The 21,656-nt window shown below is 43.6% G+C and overlaps 2 protein-coding genes across 4 annotated transcripts in view; one reads left to right on the top strand and one right to left on the bottom strand.

Annotated features, from left to right (window-relative positions):
- LOC144786143 (transmembrane protein 180-like) overlaps positions 1-6,692 on the bottom strand; it is a 165,685-nt gene extending 158,993 nt beyond the window's left edge. The window contains exon 1 of one of the 3 annotated variants that reach the window (XM_078665128.1): positions 6,543-6,692. The gene's annotated coding sequence lies outside the window, so the exon portion shown is untranslated. Of the gene's footprint in view, positions 1-5,966; positions 6,112-6,542 lie in introns of those variants that run through there. The other 2 variants (XM_078665127.1, XM_078665126.1) reach the window with 2 other exon arrangements.
- A 104-nt stretch (positions 6,693-6,796) lies between these two features.
- CDR2 (cerebellar degeneration related protein 2) overlaps positions 6,797-21,656 on the top strand; it is a 133,646-nt gene continuing 118,786 nt past the window's right edge. The window contains exon 1 of the mRNA XM_078665129.1: positions 6,797-7,102. Within this exon, the coding sequence (XP_078521255.1) occupies positions 7,012-7,102 (91 nt within the window). The 5' untranslated portion in view covers positions 6,797-7,011. The remainder of the gene's footprint in view (positions 7,103-21,656) is intronic.

Below are 21,656 nucleotides of genomic sequence, written 5' to 3'. Positions count from 1 at the left end.
TGAGTGGAGAGCTCTGCCTGCTCCCGAACTACCAGCTGATGTAATCTGTATGAAGGCCATGTTGACCTGTGTCCTATTGTTTATATGCCAAGATGCAATAGCGACTGTGGGAACTGCCACCGCTATGTGCAATTTGAATGTAAAGCGGATGTCGTAATATTAAAATGTTGCAGAATGTATTACAATTAATATTAGTAGTATATGAATGTGTTTATTCTTAAAACTTCTTTTGTTAAAACCAGTATGGGATGGATTTGCGATGAGAACCTGATGAGGAGACTAACATGACCTGTGTCAACCAATCACTGGCCGAGTTTCTGCTGACACTGCAACATTGTAAGATAGTGAGCTAGGAATTAAGGTATACTTGATATCCCAAATTGTGGGTGTGGCGGCAGATCATCGAGAGAGAGAGAGAGAGAGACTGAGACAGAGAGAGAGAGAGAGATATCGAGACCCAGAGATCTTGGGAAAGCGGACTAGCGCCACGTCAAAGAGCACCTTAGGTACGATAACGTTGTGGAGTGCTGGGGAGGAGACTGCATCTGAGGAGAACTAGATCAAAGGTAGATAGATTGGGGATTATTGTTTGCCAGTTATTTGCAAGACTTAAACTGCACCTGTCCTGTTAACTTTGTCCTCCGAGCCTATCTCTGGGGACCCCTGACACAACATCTGCCAAGGAAGTGGTTTCCTGATTCTTTGGTGGGTAACACCCTCCTTAAACGCTTAAACTCTGCAATATATTTCTGCAAAGTAATTTTGCTGAACGTTCTTTCCCTTACCCTTATTGTCGCTTTGATGTTGAGGCAAATGATTAATTTTGATTATATTGCTTGATACATTGTTTTCCTATAAGTGGTCTTGTGTGTGTACTGGTAATCTGAAATGAGCATTTAATTTAATAAGATAATATTTTTAACCGGATAAATGACCTTGTGGTTATTTAAATAAAGTATTAAACTGTTTAGTTAATCATAGTCACTATCAACTCGTCAACTAATGGTCCATCGACCAGAAGACAGTTGAAATTAAGAATAGTCAGGAATATTTTTAAAAACGTGTCATTAATGTGAAGTATAGAACTGTACATATACAACAACTGACAAAATAACCCCCCCCCCCCATTGTATACCAGACATGGGCATACCTTTTACTTTTGAAGAGTGATGTTCAACCACCCCTTTTTCTCTGGAAATGCCCCGTTTTTAGAGTGTTTATCCTGAGTCCTACACCCAGCTGGTAGAGGACTTAAAATGTCCTACTTTCTGCTCCTCATAGACGTCAAGCTTGAGATCCCATTGGGATTGGCCACATGGGAGGAACGCACAAAAGAGGATGTCATGCACACTGCGGCTTTATGAATAGGATTGTCCTGAAAAAGTGTAATAAGGAGGAAAGCGAGCACCTACAGCAAATGAGCTAAACCTCAGTAGACTGGTTCAAGGCTGTGTCCCAAAATATACATATAGGAATTTCACATAAGTTGATAACAAAATCCTGCCCAACTATTATCTGTAGTGCACTTATGGGCAAATTGCACACAGCGTGTTATTTACACATAGCAATGGGTGCATGTGCATTTGCAAATACGCCCAACTTGGAATACCATTTCAGATGCAATCAACAGTTGATATAGAATTAGCCCTGCTGTCGTAATTAGGTCAAAGTGTCGTATGAAGTGATAACAGCGTTCATCACACTACTTTGGAAGGTACGTTTTGCAGAGTGGACCTATCCAAATCAATGAAAATGAAACATTGTTAGGGGACAAGGAATATTTTCAAGTCAGTGATCTCACTGAAGTCTATGACAGGTATTTCACTTGTTCAGAGGATAAACAGAGGTTTAAAAAGTGTGACACTGAGGCCCGGCTGCAGGATTCTGGATTTGGGAGGGTCATGAAGAAGCACTGGTGGGCCATGAAGAAGAATAATGTTGCCCTGTATTTCCCAGGTACCAGAGTCCTGGCTCAGGGCCTAATTTGTATACTTTACTAATTTTACTCTGGATTTCTGGGAATTTGTACTTAATCAATCAATCAAGGTATTTGTAAAGCGCGCTACATACCCGTGAGGGTCTCAAGGCGCGGGGGGGGGGGGAGTAGGGGAGCTGCTACTGGTCGAAGCGCCAGGTCTTTTGAGAAGTCTTCTGAAGGCCAGTAGGTCTTGGGTCTGTCGTAGGTTGGTGGAGAGGGTGTTCCAGGTTTTGGCGGCGAGGTGGGAGAAGGATCTGCCGCCGCCGGCTGTTGTACAGATGCGGGGGGACTGTGGCGAGGGCGAGGCCGGCTGAGCGGAGGTTGCGGGTGGGGGTGTGGAAGCTGAGTCGTCTGTTCAGGTAGGCTGGGCCGGCGTTGTGGGAGGCTTTGTGTGCGTGGGTGAGGAGTTTGAAGGCTATCCTCTTCTTGACGGGGAGCCAGTGTAGGTCTCTCAGGTGGGGTGTGATGTGGCTGCGGCGGGGGATGTCGAGGATCAGCCGTGCCGTGGCATTCTGGATGCGTTGCAGCTGTCTCAGGAGCTTGGTTGTCATTCCTGCGTAGAGGGCATTTCCGTAGTCCAGTCTGCTGGTGACGAGGGACTGGGTGACAGTTTTTCTCGTTTCGGTGGGGATACACTTGATGATCCTGCGGAGCATTCGGAGGGTGTTGAAGCAGGATGAGGAGACAGCGTTGACCTGCTTGGTCATGGAGAGGGTGGAGTCGAGGAGGACCCCGAGGTTGCGTGCATGGTCAGTAGGTGTCGGGGCTGATCCCAGCGATGTTGGCCACCAGGAGTCATCCCAGTTTGAGGGGGTGGAGCAGAGGATGAGGATCTCCGTCTTGTCAGAGTTCAGCTTCAGCCTGCTGTCCTTCATCCATTTGGTGATGGCCTTCATTCCTCTGTGGAGGTTGGCTTTGGTGGTGAGAGGGTCTTTGGTGAGGGAGATGATCAGCTGGGTGTCGTCAATGTAGGAGATGATGTTGAGGTTGTGCTGTCGGGCGACGTGGGCAAGCGGTGCCATGTAGATATTGAACAACGTCGGGCTGAGTGAGGAGCCTTGTGTTACGCCGCAGATGATCTCGGTGGCCTTGGAGCGAAAGGGTGGGAGGCGGACGCTCTGGGTTCTCCCGGAGAGGAAGGGTGTGGTCCAGTCCAGTGCCTTCTCTTGGATTCCAGCGTCGCAAAGGCGTGCTCTTAGAGCAAGGTGGCAGATCGTGTTGAAGGCGGCTGACAGGTCCTGGAGGATGAGGGCTGCTGTTTCTCCGTTGTCCAGCAGGGTCCTGATGTTGTCGGTGGCAGTGATGAGGGCGGTTTCAGTGCGGTGGTTGTTGCGGAAACCGGACTGGGACGGGTCCAGGATGTTATTGTCCTCGAGGTAGCGGGTCAGTTATTTGTTGACAATTTTCTCTGTGACCTTCGCCGGGAACGGGAGCAGGGAGATAGGACGGAAGTTCTTGAGGTCCTTGGGTTTCTTAAGTAAGGCGTTGTTCTCGGCGTGCTTCCAGCTCTCCGGGAAGGTTGCTGTCTCGAAGGAGATGTTGATCGCTCTTCGGAGATGGGGAGCGATGACTGTGCTGGCTTTGTTGAAGACGTGGTGTGGGCATGGGTCGGACGGGCATTCGGAGTGGACGGAGTTCATGATCTTGATGGTGTCATCGTCGCTGACGTTGGACCAGGAGATCAGGCGGCTGGTGCGGGTGATGGTCGTGGTGGGAGACTGGGTGGTAGGCGGGGGGGGTCGAGGCGTTGAAGCTGTCATGGATGTCGGTGATCTTGGGGTTGAAGAAGGAGGCCAGCGAGTCGCATAGGCCCTGCGATGGGGGAATGTTGGTGGTGTTGGCGCTGGGGTTGGAGAGTTCCTTCACGATGCTGAAGAGCTCTTTGCTGTTGTGTGCGTTGTTGTCCTGGCGGTCCTTGAATGTGGTCCTCTTGGCGGTTCTGATGAGTTGATGGTGTCTGTGGGTGGCGTTCTTGTGGACTGTGTAGCTGTCTGGGGATCGTTCGAGGAGCCCGTTCTTCTCCAGTTTCCGGCATGTGCGCTTAAGGACTTCATTCCTTCTGCTTTCTACATCCCAGTCTCCTTTCTGTCTGCTTCAGCCTCCACATTATCTTGCTTTCCTCCCCACCTCACCCTCTGCTTCTTCCCGCCTCCCCCTCTTATTGCTTTACCTCAACCTCCTATCTCCACTTCATCCTCCTTAATCCCTCATTCTTCACACATTACACCCTCCATTTTTTCAGCAACCTCTTAATGTGTGTCAACCTCCTCTATCGCTTCACCTGACCTTTGTGTCTTCATTTCACACTTCTCTCTCCACCTCGCTGCCTGCCTCATTCCCTCGGTCTTTCTGACTTACCCTACTTCTTATTTTCACCTCATCACCCTCTATTCCTTTCTTCCATCCCTCTGCCTTACCCATCTCCCTCTCCAGGTAACTCTCCTCCCCATTATCAATCAACTTTCTTATGAAGCGCGACTACAAACCTGTGAGGGTCTCAGGGTGCTGAGTGGGAGGAAGGAGATGTGCGGTTTAGTAAAGAGCCAAGTATTGCTGTCCTTTCTAAAATTGCAGCACAGTGGTGATTGCCTGAGGTGCAGAGGCAGGGAGTTACAGGTCTTTTCAGCGAGGTAGAAGAGGGATCTTGCTCCAGCTGTGATCTTGCCGATCTGTGGGATGGTGGCCAGGGCCAGTTAGGCGGAGCAGAAACGTCCGCTCCCCTCTCTTCTATCTTTCCCTCTTGCCACCTCGCTCACTACCTCCCCAATGACTTGGTCCACCTCACCCTCTTCAGTCAGACTCACCTTCACTGCTGGTGAATATGTGGTAAAAAAATGTCTGTATGTAAAGGAAACTTGCATTTCTACCGCGCAAGTAGGTGTGTGTCCTGTGTGGGTGAGCAGTGGGGTGTAATCGGTCTGTGCAGCCCTGTGCCCTTTTCATGTTCTTCACTGGTAGTTGTCAACATTTTGAACAGTTTCAGCACCAAGCGACGGATTATAAGGAATGAGCTACAAAGGGACAGTTAGGCTCTAAGTAACCTTTATAAGTTGTGGGCAGTGCCTACTGCTTTACATGAACCCCAAGAGAGTGTAATAACAATTGGAAGAGAAAAAAATTTGGCAACCTGCGCAGAACTGACCAAAAATCAAATGTGGGCCTGTTCCACCCACACCTGCTCTCTGTATGAAGAGGACAGTTTCCAAGGTTGATACCTGGGATTCTCATTTTGTGGCTAGTTTCTCGACCAAAATGTGGCTGTCAGTTTCTTGAGCATAGTGTAGTTTAAGAGTAATCACTTGGGAAATGTATAGCTCATTTGAGTGCCTCAAAACTGAACTGTCTAGCTACCCTTGTAGCTGGCATGTTCCTACCTCTATCCCGGTGTCTTCCTCGCTCACTAGTCTCTCCTATCCCCATCACACTTGCTTTCTCCATCACTCTCGCTGCCCATCACTCGCCTCTCCGGTCTTCCTTTAGTAGTGCCCCTCACCTCCAGTCTGGTCTCCCTCCTTCTCTGGCCCCTCCCCATCACTTATCATGTACTCATATCACCGTTCTCTCCTACCGCCTCCCTTTCTCATCATTCACATTCACTCTTTCCTGGGCAAGATAATAAGTTAAACAATTCGACAGCAAACCCACGTGACTCATTGCCAAAAAGAACGTCTTAATACCACTGGAAGCAAAGTAAATTAAACTATTATCCTAATTATGTTCACATTGTAATTAATGTCCTTATAATTCATCAAACAGGCAAGAGCGTAACTGCTCAGTCAAATTATTTTTCAGGATAAGCAGCTGAGCAAAGGAGGGCGCTGATAATCAACAGTTACAGTATGCAGCAAAACAGTGCCAGAGGAGGCGTTGGAAATTATATCAGACGCGCTATACAAACAGCGTTTACATAAAAGGTGAGCAGAAGTGAGTGAAGCACAGCACGAACAAAAAGCGCGCAGCAGCAGAGAACATTCATAAGAAGCGGTACTTGTGCAATAGAGGGTCTCACTCTCGGCATCTCCAGCCTCCCATTCGCTGCATCCTGTTGACACCTGACAGGTGCCGGTCGAACCCGGTAGTGGGCGTGATCTGTTGCTATGAAACTGCCAGAGTGAAAGCAGTTAGAAGTAATCGGAGATCTGGAGTTACGGTAGCGGCCATGTTGGATGGAGAGTTTGCCAAAACACAGACTGGCCAATTTCACCAGCTAGGATGACGACATTGATTACATGATCAGTCTTGAGAATGGGGCGCTAGTCTAAGTAAAACCTACAGATTTAGTAATGTCAATATGGAATTTCCACCGGATCATGTTTATATATATACAATATAAAATAATACCTAGGAGAGAGGATGTGACGTTACAACCAGAGCGGCCGTCTTTGCAACTGAGAAACCGGGTTCTAATCTCGGCGTCAGTTTAACATCCGGTGATCCTGGGCAAATCACTTAATCTCTCCATAGTTTACCGTCCATGTGTAATGTAAATACTGCTCATTTAAAGCGCTCTAATACCTTCGGGTGCAGTGCGCGCTATATAAAATTGCAACAACAAAAAACACACCTTGTCAAACTTCTTGTGCGTTCACCGGTATTAGAATAGAGTAGACGTTTGTATGCCTTTCATCTCTACACAACGTGGACGGTATTCCCCTGCCTTTTCTGGCAGCTCGTAATTTGCTCCCAGCAGTTTTGGAATCTTGCGCTCACCTTTAAATCACTAGTTAACTACACCTAATATGGCTGCTATCCATATTATGCGGCCTAGTGTTTGCACAGGACGACGGAAGCTTTGCACGTGCATGATATGGGCGGCTTGCTCAGTTGTGGTTTGAATCCTCCTGTAGTAACTGCCACGTAGCGCGAGGAGCGGGGCTCGGGTATCTCCGGACGGGCTCGGCCGGCTTGGAGCGGCGCTGGGCGAGGCAGCAGCCTGGGATTGGCTGGCTAGGGAGCTGGCCGGGGTTAGGGAGTGCTGCTTGTGAGTGCCGCTGTCAGTGAGCCTGGGCTACCTCTCAAGACTGAGCGCACGGATGGCAGGAGTGCTCACCGGTACCGTGATGGAGTTGGAGTTTGACATGAGGGAGGACGAACCTTGGTACGACCAACGGGACCTGCATCAGGGTGAGTGTCAGCTTCAGCTCGCCGGGTGAGTGCAAGCTTCAGCTCTCCATGTGTGCGGACGTATGGGGAGGATGAGGTAAATGGGGTCTGAGTCATTTCCATGAAAGATGAAGAAAGAATCAGGACGCAGAGCCAGGGAGGGGTCTGAGGTCCCATTCCTTCTACCAGAGTGGGCTCGTTAAGACGAAATGTTCTCAGCTTTTAAAGAAATATGCATGGAATGCATAGTAACTGATCATGTATGTGTGGCAACACATTCACATTCTCCACGTGTGTATAGATCTTCCATACGAAAGCTAATGTTGAAAGGGAGGCAAGGGTTGACCAACATGTTAACATAAAAGTCGTGCTTACTATTAGCGAGTTGAGGTCCTTCGATTGCCTTGCGCCCTTATCCCTTGGAACTTTAGCCTCAACTCAAGCTGCTGTTATAACTTGATAAAGGTTGACATGCGATGGTAGAAATGGAAAATTGTTTGTAATTTATATGTATGCGCATGTATTTTTTTCCCCATCTAGCATACTAATGCCATTGGCGTGCCCTTGTGATGTTATGGATTCTCATGGATGTGCGCATAGTTATTGACGCCTGAATATTATGCTTGCAGGGGTGTTGCCTGAGGTCTGCTTATGTGAAACAGGACGGTATATACTTTCACAATATCAATGCTTGTCTCCTTGTCCCTCTACCTGTCTCCTTAACCCACTTTGTGTTGTCCCGGTGTCCTAACATTTTCCTCCTCCTGTCATTGGGCTTTTGTATATGTTTGAGAAAGTAATAGTTCTTGCCCTAGTGCTTTGGAATGCACGAATCAAATTTTGCCTATAAATATGTCAGCGTTTGGCAATATACTTTCAAATAGCCTCCTGTAAATCACAAATAGTTAGTTAAAATCATGATGTTTGCCAAACATTGGTGAAGGATTTCATATTTTTAAAAACCCATTTTATAAGTTTGTATTACTTTTTAGCATTGCTTCTCTATAGAACGTTCCAAATATGAAACGTAGCACAAGGCTTCTAGTTTTTCAAACAGCCTGGAGATTAAGTTTTAATTAGTGACGTCCTTTTTAAAAAAGAATTCTGAAGACATCGTCCATACTGGACAAAGTCATATCATACCATGCTGTTTTTGGCACTTGGATAATACAGTTTGAAAATATTTACTTCAAGATTATTTTCCCTGATTACTTGGAGCAGACACAGGGTTGAAGAGTGAATTGGGCAATGTTAACCGTGTGTGTTTCAGACTGAAACAGGCCAACAGCCACCTTAAATACATAGCTTGTAAGAGGTCTTGCCTTACTATCTCTAGTAAAGCAAACACGCATATTAACCCTTTTTAAGTTTAGCCCGAATCCAACAGCAAAATTATTCTTATGAAGTATACGCTCATGCTTACCATTGGACTCTGGCTTAATGGTGGTCCAAAGTTTAGAGAACTCTCAAATATGAACTGTGCACTTGTCTGAGGTATTTGATTTATGGCAGGTGTTGTGTCCAATTATTTAAAGATTTTCTTCTGTATTAATTTAGTTATGGAAATATTATTCTCATTAAATTCTTTCGATTACTTTGAGGTGTTGCACTTTTTTTTAAAGAATTGTTCAGTAATTAATTTGTCTCTTTTTTCTTTCCGTTGTAGTTAGTGATTCTTTGTAATGTTTGTATAGGATGGGCAGTCAGTCAGTTTTTAATTGTGCCTGTATGGTGTGTTTTTATATAAACCGAATAAAAGGATTTTGATTGACTGACTAGGCAGTCTAATAAACTGCTGTAAGCACACATATGGACTTTAAAAAAAAATGTCAGATATACGAGGCTCCAACGGCTCATTTGGATTAACTTGTGTTTTTAAAATGGCAAAACTAATTGAGACATTTTTCAAAAAGGATTTTAAATTAGTTCTGTATTTACGTATAACTCAAGTATGCACGGAATGTACAAGCTATTGCAAATGCTTTTTTTGGAAACTGTCCAGATAGGACAAGTAATGTGGTTAAACATGCTGCTGCTAGGAAATTCTAATTGGGTTATAGCTTGTTACATGTGTGATTTTTAAACAAAACTTTAAATGATTCTTTAATGCATTTAGGAAAAATGTTTTGTGAGTTCCCCATACACCCTTAATTCTAGTTGAAACTTTATTTTCCAATGTGTGTTCTTCTGCATTTTCACGAATAGTTAACGTTCTTCCCCTTATCCACGTTTAGTTGACTGCTGTAGAGGTTATGGTGTTCACTTACCATACAAATTTACCTTTGTTGTAAATTTGATGCCACTAATGTACAGTCATAGGTCTGATTGTACATTGGTTGTGACAAATACACAGTTGTTTGGGTTCAGTACATGCTTTCTGCCTACTGTGGTATAAAGTGTTGTGTAAGCCTGTCTGAGTTCAAGCTTATTTGACACGATGTAAATGTTCACAATAGGAGACAAGGTACAGTTCCAGACGTCAAGGGTTACGAAGTTTTGTTCTAAAAAGTACTGTGATATGTCAGTTTAAGTTGTTAAAAAAATGTGTTTCCCAGTGTGCCGCAACTCTCACGCTAATCCTTTTTGGTTAAAAAGTTTACTATTCCCCTGCCAAAAAAAGCTGCATTGATATTTCTCACTGCATGAAAATGAAGCCTGTGAGAAGGGGTTTATCTCTGCCATTATGTGGGATCTTTGTTTGGGTGCTATGTACCTTCCCCGCTTACCTGTCTTGCTGCTCAGCCAGTGTGGATAAAATGAAATGAAAATGCGTTTTGTAAAGCGCGAATAGCTGCCCGGAGGCGTCCAAGCGCTGTGACTAAAAAGGTGTTCTTACAGTTGGGCGGATGACACAGAGGTTGAAAGGGACCTATTTATTGAACAAAACATTTTTCAAGTGTTTCCTGAAGGAAGTTAGATCTGGATTGGACCTTAAGTGGAGGGGTAAAATATTCCACAGCCTGGCAACATTCAGGGTGAAGGAACGGCCTCACAATCTGGTCCGTTTAACCTTGGGCACGACAGCAAGAAACGCGTTGGCGGAACGTAGCTGTCTGCCGGGGAGGTAGTGGGTGATTAAAGGACGATTGATTTCTGGACCAATAGTGGAATGAATAGTGGAATGTTGGTATGTGTGATGTAATATAGAATGTGATGGATGCCTGGTGGACGGATGTCAGTTGAGAGATTGGGCTGAGCAGCAAGGGAGCTGCTCCTGGTGGGGCTTTCTATATTCCAGTACTTAAGACCTGATCCTTCTGTAATCCTGTACTGAAGATCTAATAAACCTACTTAATCATCATACCTTGGCTACATCTATAATTATTACACATTGTCAAAAGATCATGGACTTTAAAAGTATGGATGAGGTCGGCTTTTCAACTCTTGTTGTCAACCATGGTGTAACACAAGCCCTTCAGCCCTTGGGGGCCACCAACCCTTCAGGGTCCCCAAACACTTCAGGGGGGCCTCCATTCAGCCCAAAGTCAATGACTATCTAGGAGTCCCGGAGGGACTTTTTATTCAACGCCACAGTTTGACAGTTGCTTTTAAAGCACGTGTAAAAATATGATGCTTTTTTCAGTCTTGTGTACTTCGCGATAATATAGTAACGATGTATAGTGTAATTTCTTTTAATAGCCGACCTGAGGCATATTGCTTACTCGCAGAAGTTTGTCTTCCAACAACTACGCACTTAAATGTTTAGTTGTTGTTTTTAACTAAGAAGCTCTCCCGATTTTAAGAACTGAGGTGTAGTGAGCTTCGCTGATTTTGCCCAGGTTCAAACAATGAGGTCGATTCGGGCACCAGGGTTTGATTTTATAGGTCAGACAGCAGTCATCAATTTAGTCCCCTGACCAGATCACGTCCAAATTAGAAGTGTTTAACCAAACGACAATCACACTTCTCAACAGAATAAAACTTTTGAAAGCTCAGTAATGCTGGGAAAGAGCCATTATTCGGGCTTCATGCTTAACCCCTATTTTCCTTATAATTCAGGGACACCTCTTCAAAGAAATAAGAGCTGATGAAACGCTTATGAGTATGTTACTTATTATTCTTTTTTTAAATATCCTAGGGTTTGTTTAGTGCCAGTATGCACATTGTGCATAAAGTGTGCCTACTTTACAATTTGCTAATTCTATTGAAGCATTTAAAGCAGCGTTTTGTCTGCCAGTTTTGTTTATTCATTATACTGATAGAAGATGTTTAGCTAGTGTTCCAGCGGTTCCAATTTTGGCAGATACGCCAAAGTAAGGTAAAAGATTTGACCAGGATTCCACTTTATGGTTCAGTGGCACACTTGGGATTAGCATCAAGATAAGAGACCAGCTTTATTGAACTCCAGCAGGTCGCAGGCTTAAACCTCAGTGCATTTATCTCCATGGTTAATGCTTCTAGGGTCGATATCACATTTGGCAACCCAGTCACTAAATCACTTTCCTTCCCAGGCTAAGGATTGACCTACTAATTGTGAATACAGAAGAGTTCTTCAAGAGGTTGATACTTTTACAAGAATGACAGTGCAGGATAAAAGCCAGTGTGCCACATTTAATGTGCCAATTCTGTGTATTATCAAGTATTGTTTGTAGTTTTACCTACGGGAATGAACACTTGAGTTTTGCTCTTGAGTTTGAATTCAGGGGGCTATCGGAAGCACAAACCCAATCAATTGCATCTTTAATGACACGGTACAATGATATTTGATACAATTCGGAGTAATTTGGGGTAGAGCACCCAGGAACGTTTCAAGTTAACCTTTTCCACAACCCTTTCTATACTTGAAGTGAAGGGTGTGCAGAACCTCTCCCCTAAATATTCAATATAATAAAACAAGGCTTCCCGGATGTACCCCCATACTACACTCTCCGGCCAGAACTGCTAAGAATAACCAGGCCCATAATCCCATCTATTTCTCTCTCTAAATTAGTTTTCTTTATTTCGGAGTAATAAGTAGTTCTTGTGGTATTGATAACCTGACGGGCTGCTTGCAATTCTCTGATACTGGGCAGGCTGTATATTGCCCCCAACATTCAGATCGCTAAGTAGGGTTTGTGCAACCCGTTTAAAGTTCATGAAACAATAGCAAAAGTTTTCAACCTGGTTAGTTTTTTTGAAAGCTTAAACTAGTGACATTAGGATGAACTAGTATATTCGTAGTCACATCTAAGTCTTACAATGAGCATGTCCTGAATTTCCTGACGGGTGGAAGTAAGAGAAGCCAGGTCTCTCAATGTGGTTTGTAATGGCTCTCTGTGCTGTTGGGCCGTTTGCTTATTTTCTTCTAAGGCCAACTGCTGATTTCTCTGTCCTTTGGCTAATTGCTGTTTCATCAACTCAATAGTGAGCGGTAGAGACATAATGGAAGAGCAATTTCACTTCTGACATTGTTGCAGTTGTAGTCTGCATTGCTTCTTCATTCCCTAGTGCCATATGTTTTGACCATGTTCTCTCTTGTCTTCTCCTTTAAACCTCCTTCCTTAAGTCATTCCAGCGCAGCTTCTGGAGTCCGCTTCAGGCATCAGTTCCTGAAAATAGTATTGTTTTTTTCTTGCTCTTCTCACCACCCTTCTTCTTAGTTTGGGGAATCTGAGACTGCAGATTGAAGTGTGCTTCTACGGCTCTGTCGCTCTTTCCAGGGATTTACTCCAATTCAGTTTTTGTATATATTGTTTATGGGTAGAATATTCTATAAGGAATGCCATTTACCTGGGAAATTCCTCCGTGCTTTCTGTCCACACACTTGATGCATAAGACTCTCCAAAAGAAGTCTAATAACTTTGAGATGATCCTCATGGCCCCACTCTAGCTAAGGCAGTTTTTTTGCAAGATTTGATTCTGCCCTTCACCAATCAACTTTGTATTTGATATTGAAGCGCAATCAGTGATATCTATATGCTTCCAATACAATGAATACCTTCCATTTTGCACTAGCCGTAAGAGACTTGACTGCTGTGATATGGCTTCGTTTGGACTGCATTTGGCTGTTTCACATTGGCAGGTGTAACAAGCTACTCTTTTGGTTACTATTTTTATTACACACACATGGGTTTCAGTTACACCGTGGAGTTGGGGTGTAAGAATCTCTGTTAGACAGTAGTATTAATCTATCTGGTGATCTTTTTAACTTTACGCAAAAGAAAAGTAGAATGACAGAAGAAAAATGTTCCATATGTTCACTCTAAGAAGTTATATTAATAATCTTATACTATTCCCAGATAATTAAGTGCAATTGCATCTTCTAATTTTATATGGACATTTTGAAGCTTGTGTTAGGGCAAGTTTCATTGTGGTCTGTAGAGCATGCTCTGTGGGATGTGTTTAAACAGTCAAGCATCATGTGGGGGTATTCTAATGACCGCTATGAATAATGAATTTGCAACACATGATTGAAAATAACCTTTTTTTTAATTGAAACTTTTATTTTATTGTTTGCTGTTTTCTAAAAGGCACAGACAGATACAAGTTCCATCTATTCAGAAAATGCTTAATTGTGTGAAAACAAAGCCCACTTTATTTTTCTTTAAAATATTCTCCCAAGGCCTGCTTATCCTCCCATTTTTGTCAAGCAAGACATAATCTTGTGTGCTCAGAGATGAGGTTGTCACCCTTTTGAGCTCCCTTACATCTAATGCTTCTGTCTACTAGGAAAAAAACATTTTGCACAAAACAATTCTCAGTGGTGTTAGTGCCTTGTTTTGCTTTTATTCATTTATCTTCTAAAGGTGTAAGGGCAGCTAGCCAAATCGATTGACATAATAAGGACTTTTAACTTCTTCCGGATGGATTAACAGCTTTGTCTGCTTGCAAACACTACTCTGCTCAGCTCAAGAAAAATGAACACTGCATTTCCTCTGAATATAAGATCACTTGTCTTGGACACCACCTGTAAACGTAATTCTTCACTTGGAATCCCTCATTTCAATAATTCTAATACCTTGATGTGTGTAGACAACTTCTAAGCCTCTAGTAGGTAGTCCAAGCTCTGCATGTGCTCCCATTTCATATAAAAAGGAATTGGTCCCGCTGATGACTGTGATCTCACTTGTTCTCGGAGTGATGGGAAGACTGGGCTCTAAAAATTCACTACTTTAACATTTACCGCCTTACCATTGTCTTTCTGCCATGACATCTTTTTCTTTTTTTTGTGATAATTGTGAACTTCTAGGAATCTTTCCTTTGTAATATCTATGCCAGCGGCACCCTCACTCACTTTCTTAATCCTGATGGTAATACCTTGAGTTTCTTTCATATGTTCTCGAGCATAGATTCCCCCCTGTTGTCTATTGTAGGAACTTTTATCTTACACTTTTGAGAATGTTCTTGAGTTCCTTAAAAAGCATGAAGCAACATGAATTCCTTGTGCCCAAAAGTCTCCCTCTCTTTCAATTGCCAGTGTAATTATTTTAGTCCCTTTACTTCCATGCACGAGGTCGAAGGTGCTGACAAAAGTACTACCCTTTCAAGTGGAGTGTTTTTGATCATCATTCAGTGCAATGCACACATCGGGAATGATAAATGGTGTTGCACACTATTAAAATTTTCTTATTGAACTAAATAGAATTATACCTGCACAGACAAACTTGAATGACTTCAAAAGTCACGCAATGTACTATCAAGGCAAGTTACATTAATCCTTCCCAGTGGACTGCCGGCTCCCTCTCTCCTCGGGAGAATTCACATTCCTGGTAAATTCTGAACAGAAGGCATGCTTTAATAGCAGTCCAAAGAACTGACTGGGTTTCAGAGGTTGTCATGACCCCCTTATTTTATAAAGGTCAAGGTAGCATGCCAATGGATTTATTGACGATCTGAAAAGGTGGATGGCTCCTTGACAAACGCCACTAAATTCTAGGATTATTTTTTTATGGTCTGGCTTGATGACGTAGCTGTCGCCAGACAATTATGCAACAATCACTAGAGAGGGACGTTGGTTCCGCCTAAATGTTGGGAGCCAGGATTACATGTTTGCATTAAGCAGAAGTTTCATATTTTCACAGCTTTGATCGTTTTAGCTGCCTGAGCTTGAACTTTCAGGGTCAAGTGCATGACTTTGCAACACTATTAAAGTGTATTAGATAACTAGATAATGTATAGTTTTTTTCTCTGACAGTAGCACAGATGGAAGGAGGGCAGTTATTTCCCTAGAGGAATATTTAGGTTTGACTTGAATGTGCAAATGTCACCTTACCTTTTAACCTTAATCAATGTTATTCTACATTTAGGTGCTTCCACACACATACATATCCATTTATATGCTATTTACTCATAATGCTTCACATTACCATACACCATTCCTTTAAAGGCAGGCCTATTAGCATTGCCAGTGCTCGTCTTTCTTAGTTCCTTGCATAATTTACCAAAAATACTTTCTGGCTGATTGTAAATTAGTTTGCCAAGTTAAATTTTTGGAACCAGGTGTTTTTGGGTTGCATCTATGCTTCTAAAATCATTGTTGGTCTCCATTGAACCTGGTTATCATTTAATGTGGATGTGATTCAGGTTTGCCCTCTCTGAGGTATGGACACAGCAACAAATGATATGGTGTCTAACAGAGAGGAATAAAAAACAAATGCATATGACCAGCCGTTGTAGACTCCACACCTACATCGAAACCTACTGTGCATCTCTTTTTAAAAATTCACACCTTCCAGTCCCACCTGGCGGCCTGTCGGTGTCCGTCGAATCTATGTTTACCGGGGCTTTTGCAGTGTTCAACGGAATTAGTTTTAAATGGTCTTTCTAGGCAAAGACCTATTCAGAAGACACTGCCTGGAGCTCTGTGGCGACGGCCCATTTGGCCTATTCGCTTAGGAAAGCAAAATGCCTTGCACGAAGGAAGAGTTGTTGTTCTTCTCAAACCAGCTATTGCCCTCTTTTTACACTACTTTGTAAGGCCATAAATTATCCTTTGGGTGACTTTCAGAACCTCCAACTTCCATGGGCTGCCAATATGTAGTGCTAGCAGCAGGCACTTTTAAAGCAGTGACGTGTCTTTATCGGAGCACAACGCTGGAATCCTTACTCCCCCTGACTGTCCTGAAGCACAAATGGGAAACTGATATCAGGAAAGACATCCCAGATAAGGCGTGGGGGAAAACAGTGGAGAGAGCCTGGAAGAGCACAAGAAATACAAGGTTTCAGCTAGTATATTTCCATATCCTACATAGAGCTTATCTCACCCCAGCAAAACTACACGCATACTTCCCGGACCAATCGCCTGCCTGAGATGTAACGCAGATGGTGCGGATTTTAAACATATGTTATGGGGTTGCCCGTTTCTAGACAGTTACTGGGAGGAGATAGCGACCGTATTATCAGCCCTCACGGTCAGAGACCTAGATCCAACCATGGCTTATTGTATCTTGCAATGGTTTCCCCACACGTCCAAAAGCAAAATTACTAGTAAATGTATTGATCTGGGTCTGCTCTTGGCAAAACGAAACATTACCACCCATTGGAAGGCAAAGCAGGGCCCTAGCACGGCAAAGTGGAAGGCAGAATTCCTAAAGTTGGCGGAATGTGAGGGATCGGTTAGGTTACAAATAGCGAAGAGAACTGAGTAAAAAGGTCCTGGACCGGGCGAGTGCTTGGCAAGCGCTCGTAGTGACGCTTAAATCGCCAGACGAAGGGGATGACCACTTGTAGACAACCCTGAGGCAGATATGGACTAACACATAAGCAGCTCTAAGATTCCACTGATCTGAGGTCTCACGCATAGCAGAGGAGCACACCAAGCATGCTAGGAAACTCCCAGGGACCTTAGCCTCTCATACAACTTATTCGCTCCACGAGATATCGGATGCAATGGCTTATTACACCCTGCACTTAAATGACACACCTGGGGGGGTGGGAGGGGAGGGAAGGGAAGGGTGGAGGGCTAGTTAGAGTTGGGAACTGTTACTGGTTGTAAATAACTGACGTTATGTAGTGCCTTACTAGTTGATTTGGATATCTTACGGTATTAAGTGATGCCATACATAACCTGATGTGCACTGTGATTTTGCTACATGTCAGGGGTATGTTAACAAAACCCTTCTTTGATTGTTTGGAAAAGCAATAAAAAATAAATTAAAAAATCATAATAAATTATCCTTTGGTTAGTATGATACACAATATGCTAGTGCAAAAGACACGATCGGGTTTTCCTTGTATACTTGCTGCAGTTGCAAAACGCAGACATATCAGTTTACTGGCAATAACAGCCGTGATTACACATAGACACTGAATTCGACCTTTAAGCGCAGTTGCAACATAAGATCCGTTAATCTCGCTTCCTGCGGGCTATGGAAGCTTTTATGAACAGGTCCTCTTTTAACACAATTTGGTGCTAGTGACCGGTTTCATGATGGTAATACTTAGGAAATGTTACAATATAAACATAAATCTACTTTAGTACTTGGCACATCTCTACAAGTGATTAGAGTACGGATGGCCATAAGGCGCAATAAATGTGGCTTTGAGTTACTTACAATGCCCCTCCCACAATAATGATAATACATTGCATATAACACTACCCAAATGCGTATAGGGTGTATGCCAAGCTGCTTTGTTACTATGCAGCAGTTACAAAGGTATGTGACCATATCCTGGGCTTAAAGGGTTAAATCTGTGAAGTGAGGAAAAACAGACATTTATAAGGAGTGAGTGAAAGTGTGTTTATTAGCACGCTTGTTTCAAAGCAAATAACATGTTTTATTTGGCCTCGTGTGAATCATCTGCATGGCATCACAACTGATGCTTAATAAGTCTGCTCTGGAAAGATGCATTCCTTCGTCTGGCCTGCGGTCAGTAGAACCTCTGATCTGGAGGTTATAACCAGAAGTCTGCAGTAGATGCATTAATCACATGAGCTGCTCTAACAGCTCGTTTAGGGCGTTTTTGCCATTGCACCATCCGAAAGCTATTATTCCTTCATTACTTGACCTCGGGACTCCATCACTTGCGGCCTTATGTGCTTCTGGGTGGGTGCCCTGGTGCCCACCCGGAGCACCCACCAAACCCTACTTTGGGGGCGGTGGGAGGAGCCCTAGCCTGCTCCCTTCAAGCACCCATTCTGAGTACTGGGGGAGCCAGCATTGATCCTGCCAGACAGGAGCAATCTGAGTTTTCCTGCCTGCATGAGCGCGAACAGGGAAACAAAAGTCTATTCCCGCCAGATGATAGCAAACTTGCTTTCCTTACCTGTGTTTCTGTGGGCAGACAAACTATTGTGTCCCAACATTGGGCTCCCTGCCCCCCCGGGGGTTGGGTCCTCTGGGAACTCTTAAGGCAAAGGTGGGCAAGATTTCCTACCCTGCCCTCTTTATATCCGCTTTTTACATTTCACCTCGGGACAGGGGACTAAGAATGAACTCCAACTTGTTTAAAATGGATGTCTTCTCTCCCCTCACCCTTCCTCTGTCTGTCGCCGTGCACGTCTGTTCCGCAGAGCACAGTCACCCATTAAGAAATGTGCGTATTTGGTAAGTTCCACTAGATGGCTGCCGAGCCCAGGACCAAAAACGCAGCTGCCCCCCCTTGCAAAGACAGGTCAATTTGTAATGGATAATTTTGATGTCTCCACAATACGTTTTGAGCCCTTGACTATTGCAGGTACTTGGCACACCCACACAAGTGAGGTACCATTTTTATCGGGAGACCTGGGTGGTAATCCCACAATTTTCCCACACAGAAATGTGAGAGAATTTTTTTTCCCTAGCTAAATCTGAGGTTTGCAGGGGATTCTGGGCAGGAAAACGTTGGGGGGGATCCACTCAAGTCACACCTCCCTGGACTACCCCGGGTGTCTAGTTATCAGAAATATCTGCTATCGGTTGGTTTCCCTAGATGGCCGCCAAGCCCGGGACAAAAACGCAGGTGACTCCCTCGCAAAACAAGGTCTTGTAATCAATAATTATGTCTTCACAGTATGATTTAGGTCATTTCCTGCTGCAGGTACTAGGCCTACCCACACAAATGTAAGATAATGTGTTTAAGAAGAAGTCATTTTGAAACATGTCCTCTAGTTTACATGCTTGTAAGCGTACCCACAATTTGGGAGAGGTGCAATTAACCACTGATTCCTGACTCTATATTTTGTTCCCTTTCGGCAATATGTAAGATTCCTTGGTACCTATTTTTCACAGTCTATATTTTACCAAATGAATTGCTGTATACCCGGTACACAATGAAAAAACATTGCAAGACACAGCTCAGTTATTGTCTCTGGGTACCTCAGGGTCTTGGTGAACCTTCAAGACCTATACATGCCTGCAACCAGGAGGGTAACTGTATATTGCGTTGAAACATCTGCCATACTTTGAGAAAAAAAAACAACTTTCTTGTTCCATTTTGTTGTGAGGGGGGAAAAAAAATCAAAATTAGTTCGTAGGCACTTTAAATAGAATCTCAATGTTGTCGGGGTGAGAAGTCTTAGAATCAATAACATGGATAACCAAGAGGAGCGCATTATACCGTACATCATAGCGGCCAGTAAACATTGGGGTAAGCACTCGTTTTATCGATCGGCATTGCCCCCCCCCCCCCCTCTCCGACTTTCAATTTAGCTTCACTCCCGCTGGTTGCAGTATCACTCCGCTCAGTCCCTCCCTTCCCTGATACAAGAGCAGAGCTGCACAATTCTCTCCATTCTGTGAGGTCTGCCTGTAACCCCTCATGTTTGTGTTTTAATTTCACATGTGTTTCCTCAGCTAGTGCCCATTCCCCGACATCTCTAAGCCATGTTGCTATATCTGGCCTTCTCTGCCCCATCCAATTTATGGCTACTCTGCGTCTAGCCAGGACCAACATCAGCTGACCGGAGTTTATATGGTATTTTCCCATTTTTGTGGGTTTGCGTATGTAGGTAAGCCGCCATTGAAGTGGCTTATCTCTTTTAGGAAGACCTGTGGTTGTGTGCACCTTCCCAGCCACCATTGTCCAGAACTGTCTCCGCTCAGGGCACGCCCACGTAGGGTATAAAATCTACTATACTTAAAAGAAGTTACAGGTGAAAACGTTGGCACAAATGGCTGTACTTTCCAACTAAATTTCAATGTTTTTATTTCAATTGTTAGTTTCTATAGAAAAACCTTGAAGGATCTACAAATATGTCCCCTCGCGGAATTTAGAATTTTATCTACTTTTCAGAAATGTATAGTTCCTCGGGATCCACATATCCTGCATACCTTTTGAATCCTCAAGATGTTGGAGGAAAAGGACACATATTTGGCCTTGATTACCTTCGGTGGACAAAAAGTTACAGGGTTCCTAAGCACGAAGTACCTCCAATAGCTTTTAAAAAAAAAAGGGCCTAGCAGTGAAGGGGTTAAGCATAATAGAAAGGTGCGTCATTGCCCAACTCTGATTTGCTTATGGTTGCTCGTCTTCTTACTGGCACAGGTGAGCTAAGCGGCTATGCAAACGCTGCCCCACATGTTACCAATTCTTTAAAATATTTCCTCATGTATTTCCATCACATTTTTTTCCTCCATTTTTAAACTGTGACCAACACACGTCGCTTACTTTTGCTAAGGTTCTTAGACATGGTGCACGCAGAGATAGTATTCGTCAAGCACAAGGCATTAGGAAGCCTTTATTTACACCATAATTTTCTCTTGAATGTGGCAGCGGTGCCACTAGAGGAATGCGACGTGGGTGAGATTCTTATGTTAGTCATAGATGAACTCTGTTTGTATTGCTTCATTTATATCAATAGTCTTCAACATTTTTTTATAATAAGAGCTACTCATGCTCGGTGAAAGCCACCCGAGCTGCTGTTATTTTTAGAGTTTTAATACTGGCTACATCAATGAAGTGCCCATCACATGCAACTTTAACAGCAGTGTTTACCTCTGCGCATGAGGCACGGTTGGTAGCGGTAATGTAAAACATTTTTAAAAAGCCTGTTCAGTGTGGAATGCCACTTCATGGGTAATGCATAACTGCCATAGCTGCATCGCCCCTGGCACCAAGTTATTAGTAATACATCACCCCAAATACCACCTCATAAGTACTGAAAAAATACACATTTTCATCTTAAATCCACACTTCAATTTTTGTATGCATACATTTATTTAACCTAGCAAAAACTTCCAATTTATTAGGTAGGGCTGTACACAGGGATGGCTACTTACAGGTAGCTGGAGAGAGCTACCAATAGCTCAAAAGCTACTCGTTGAAGCCTGGTTAATATTTTGTTAACTCAAACAACATTTCATATTTAAATGCACTCCTAAAACTAAAAACAATCTAATGCTGCATGTAAGTCAAACATTTCCAGTGTCCTGGACTCTTTCCTTATACCACGCATATGGTATCCCACCCTTCCCGACCCATGATACCTCCCATATTTTTATCGTCCCGTAATAATGTTTGAGATCTGTGGCCAAGGGATATATTTTTGCCGAAGAGACAGTTCTCGAACTCCCTGCTTCAGTCCCTTAGATAGAAACACTTTCAGCACTGCAGATCTGTGAAAGGTATTGACATTTTGCACGGGAGTGCAGAAATAGCACATCACTTCCCAAATAGGTGACAGATTGGAGCATGCATCAATTTCCAACAGGCAATGTAATTCGCTGTTGGCACTATC

The sequence above is a fragment of the Lissotriton helveticus genome, chromosome 10, assembly GCF_964261635.1.
Source record: "Lissotriton helveticus chromosome 10, aLisHel1.1, whole genome shotgun sequence".
Classification (NCBI taxonomy): Eukaryota; Metazoa; Chordata; class Amphibia; order Caudata; family Salamandridae; genus Lissotriton; species Lissotriton helveticus.
The sequence above is the reverse complement of the archived record's forward strand: the minus strand, read 5'-3'. Positions and strand labels throughout refer to the sequence as shown.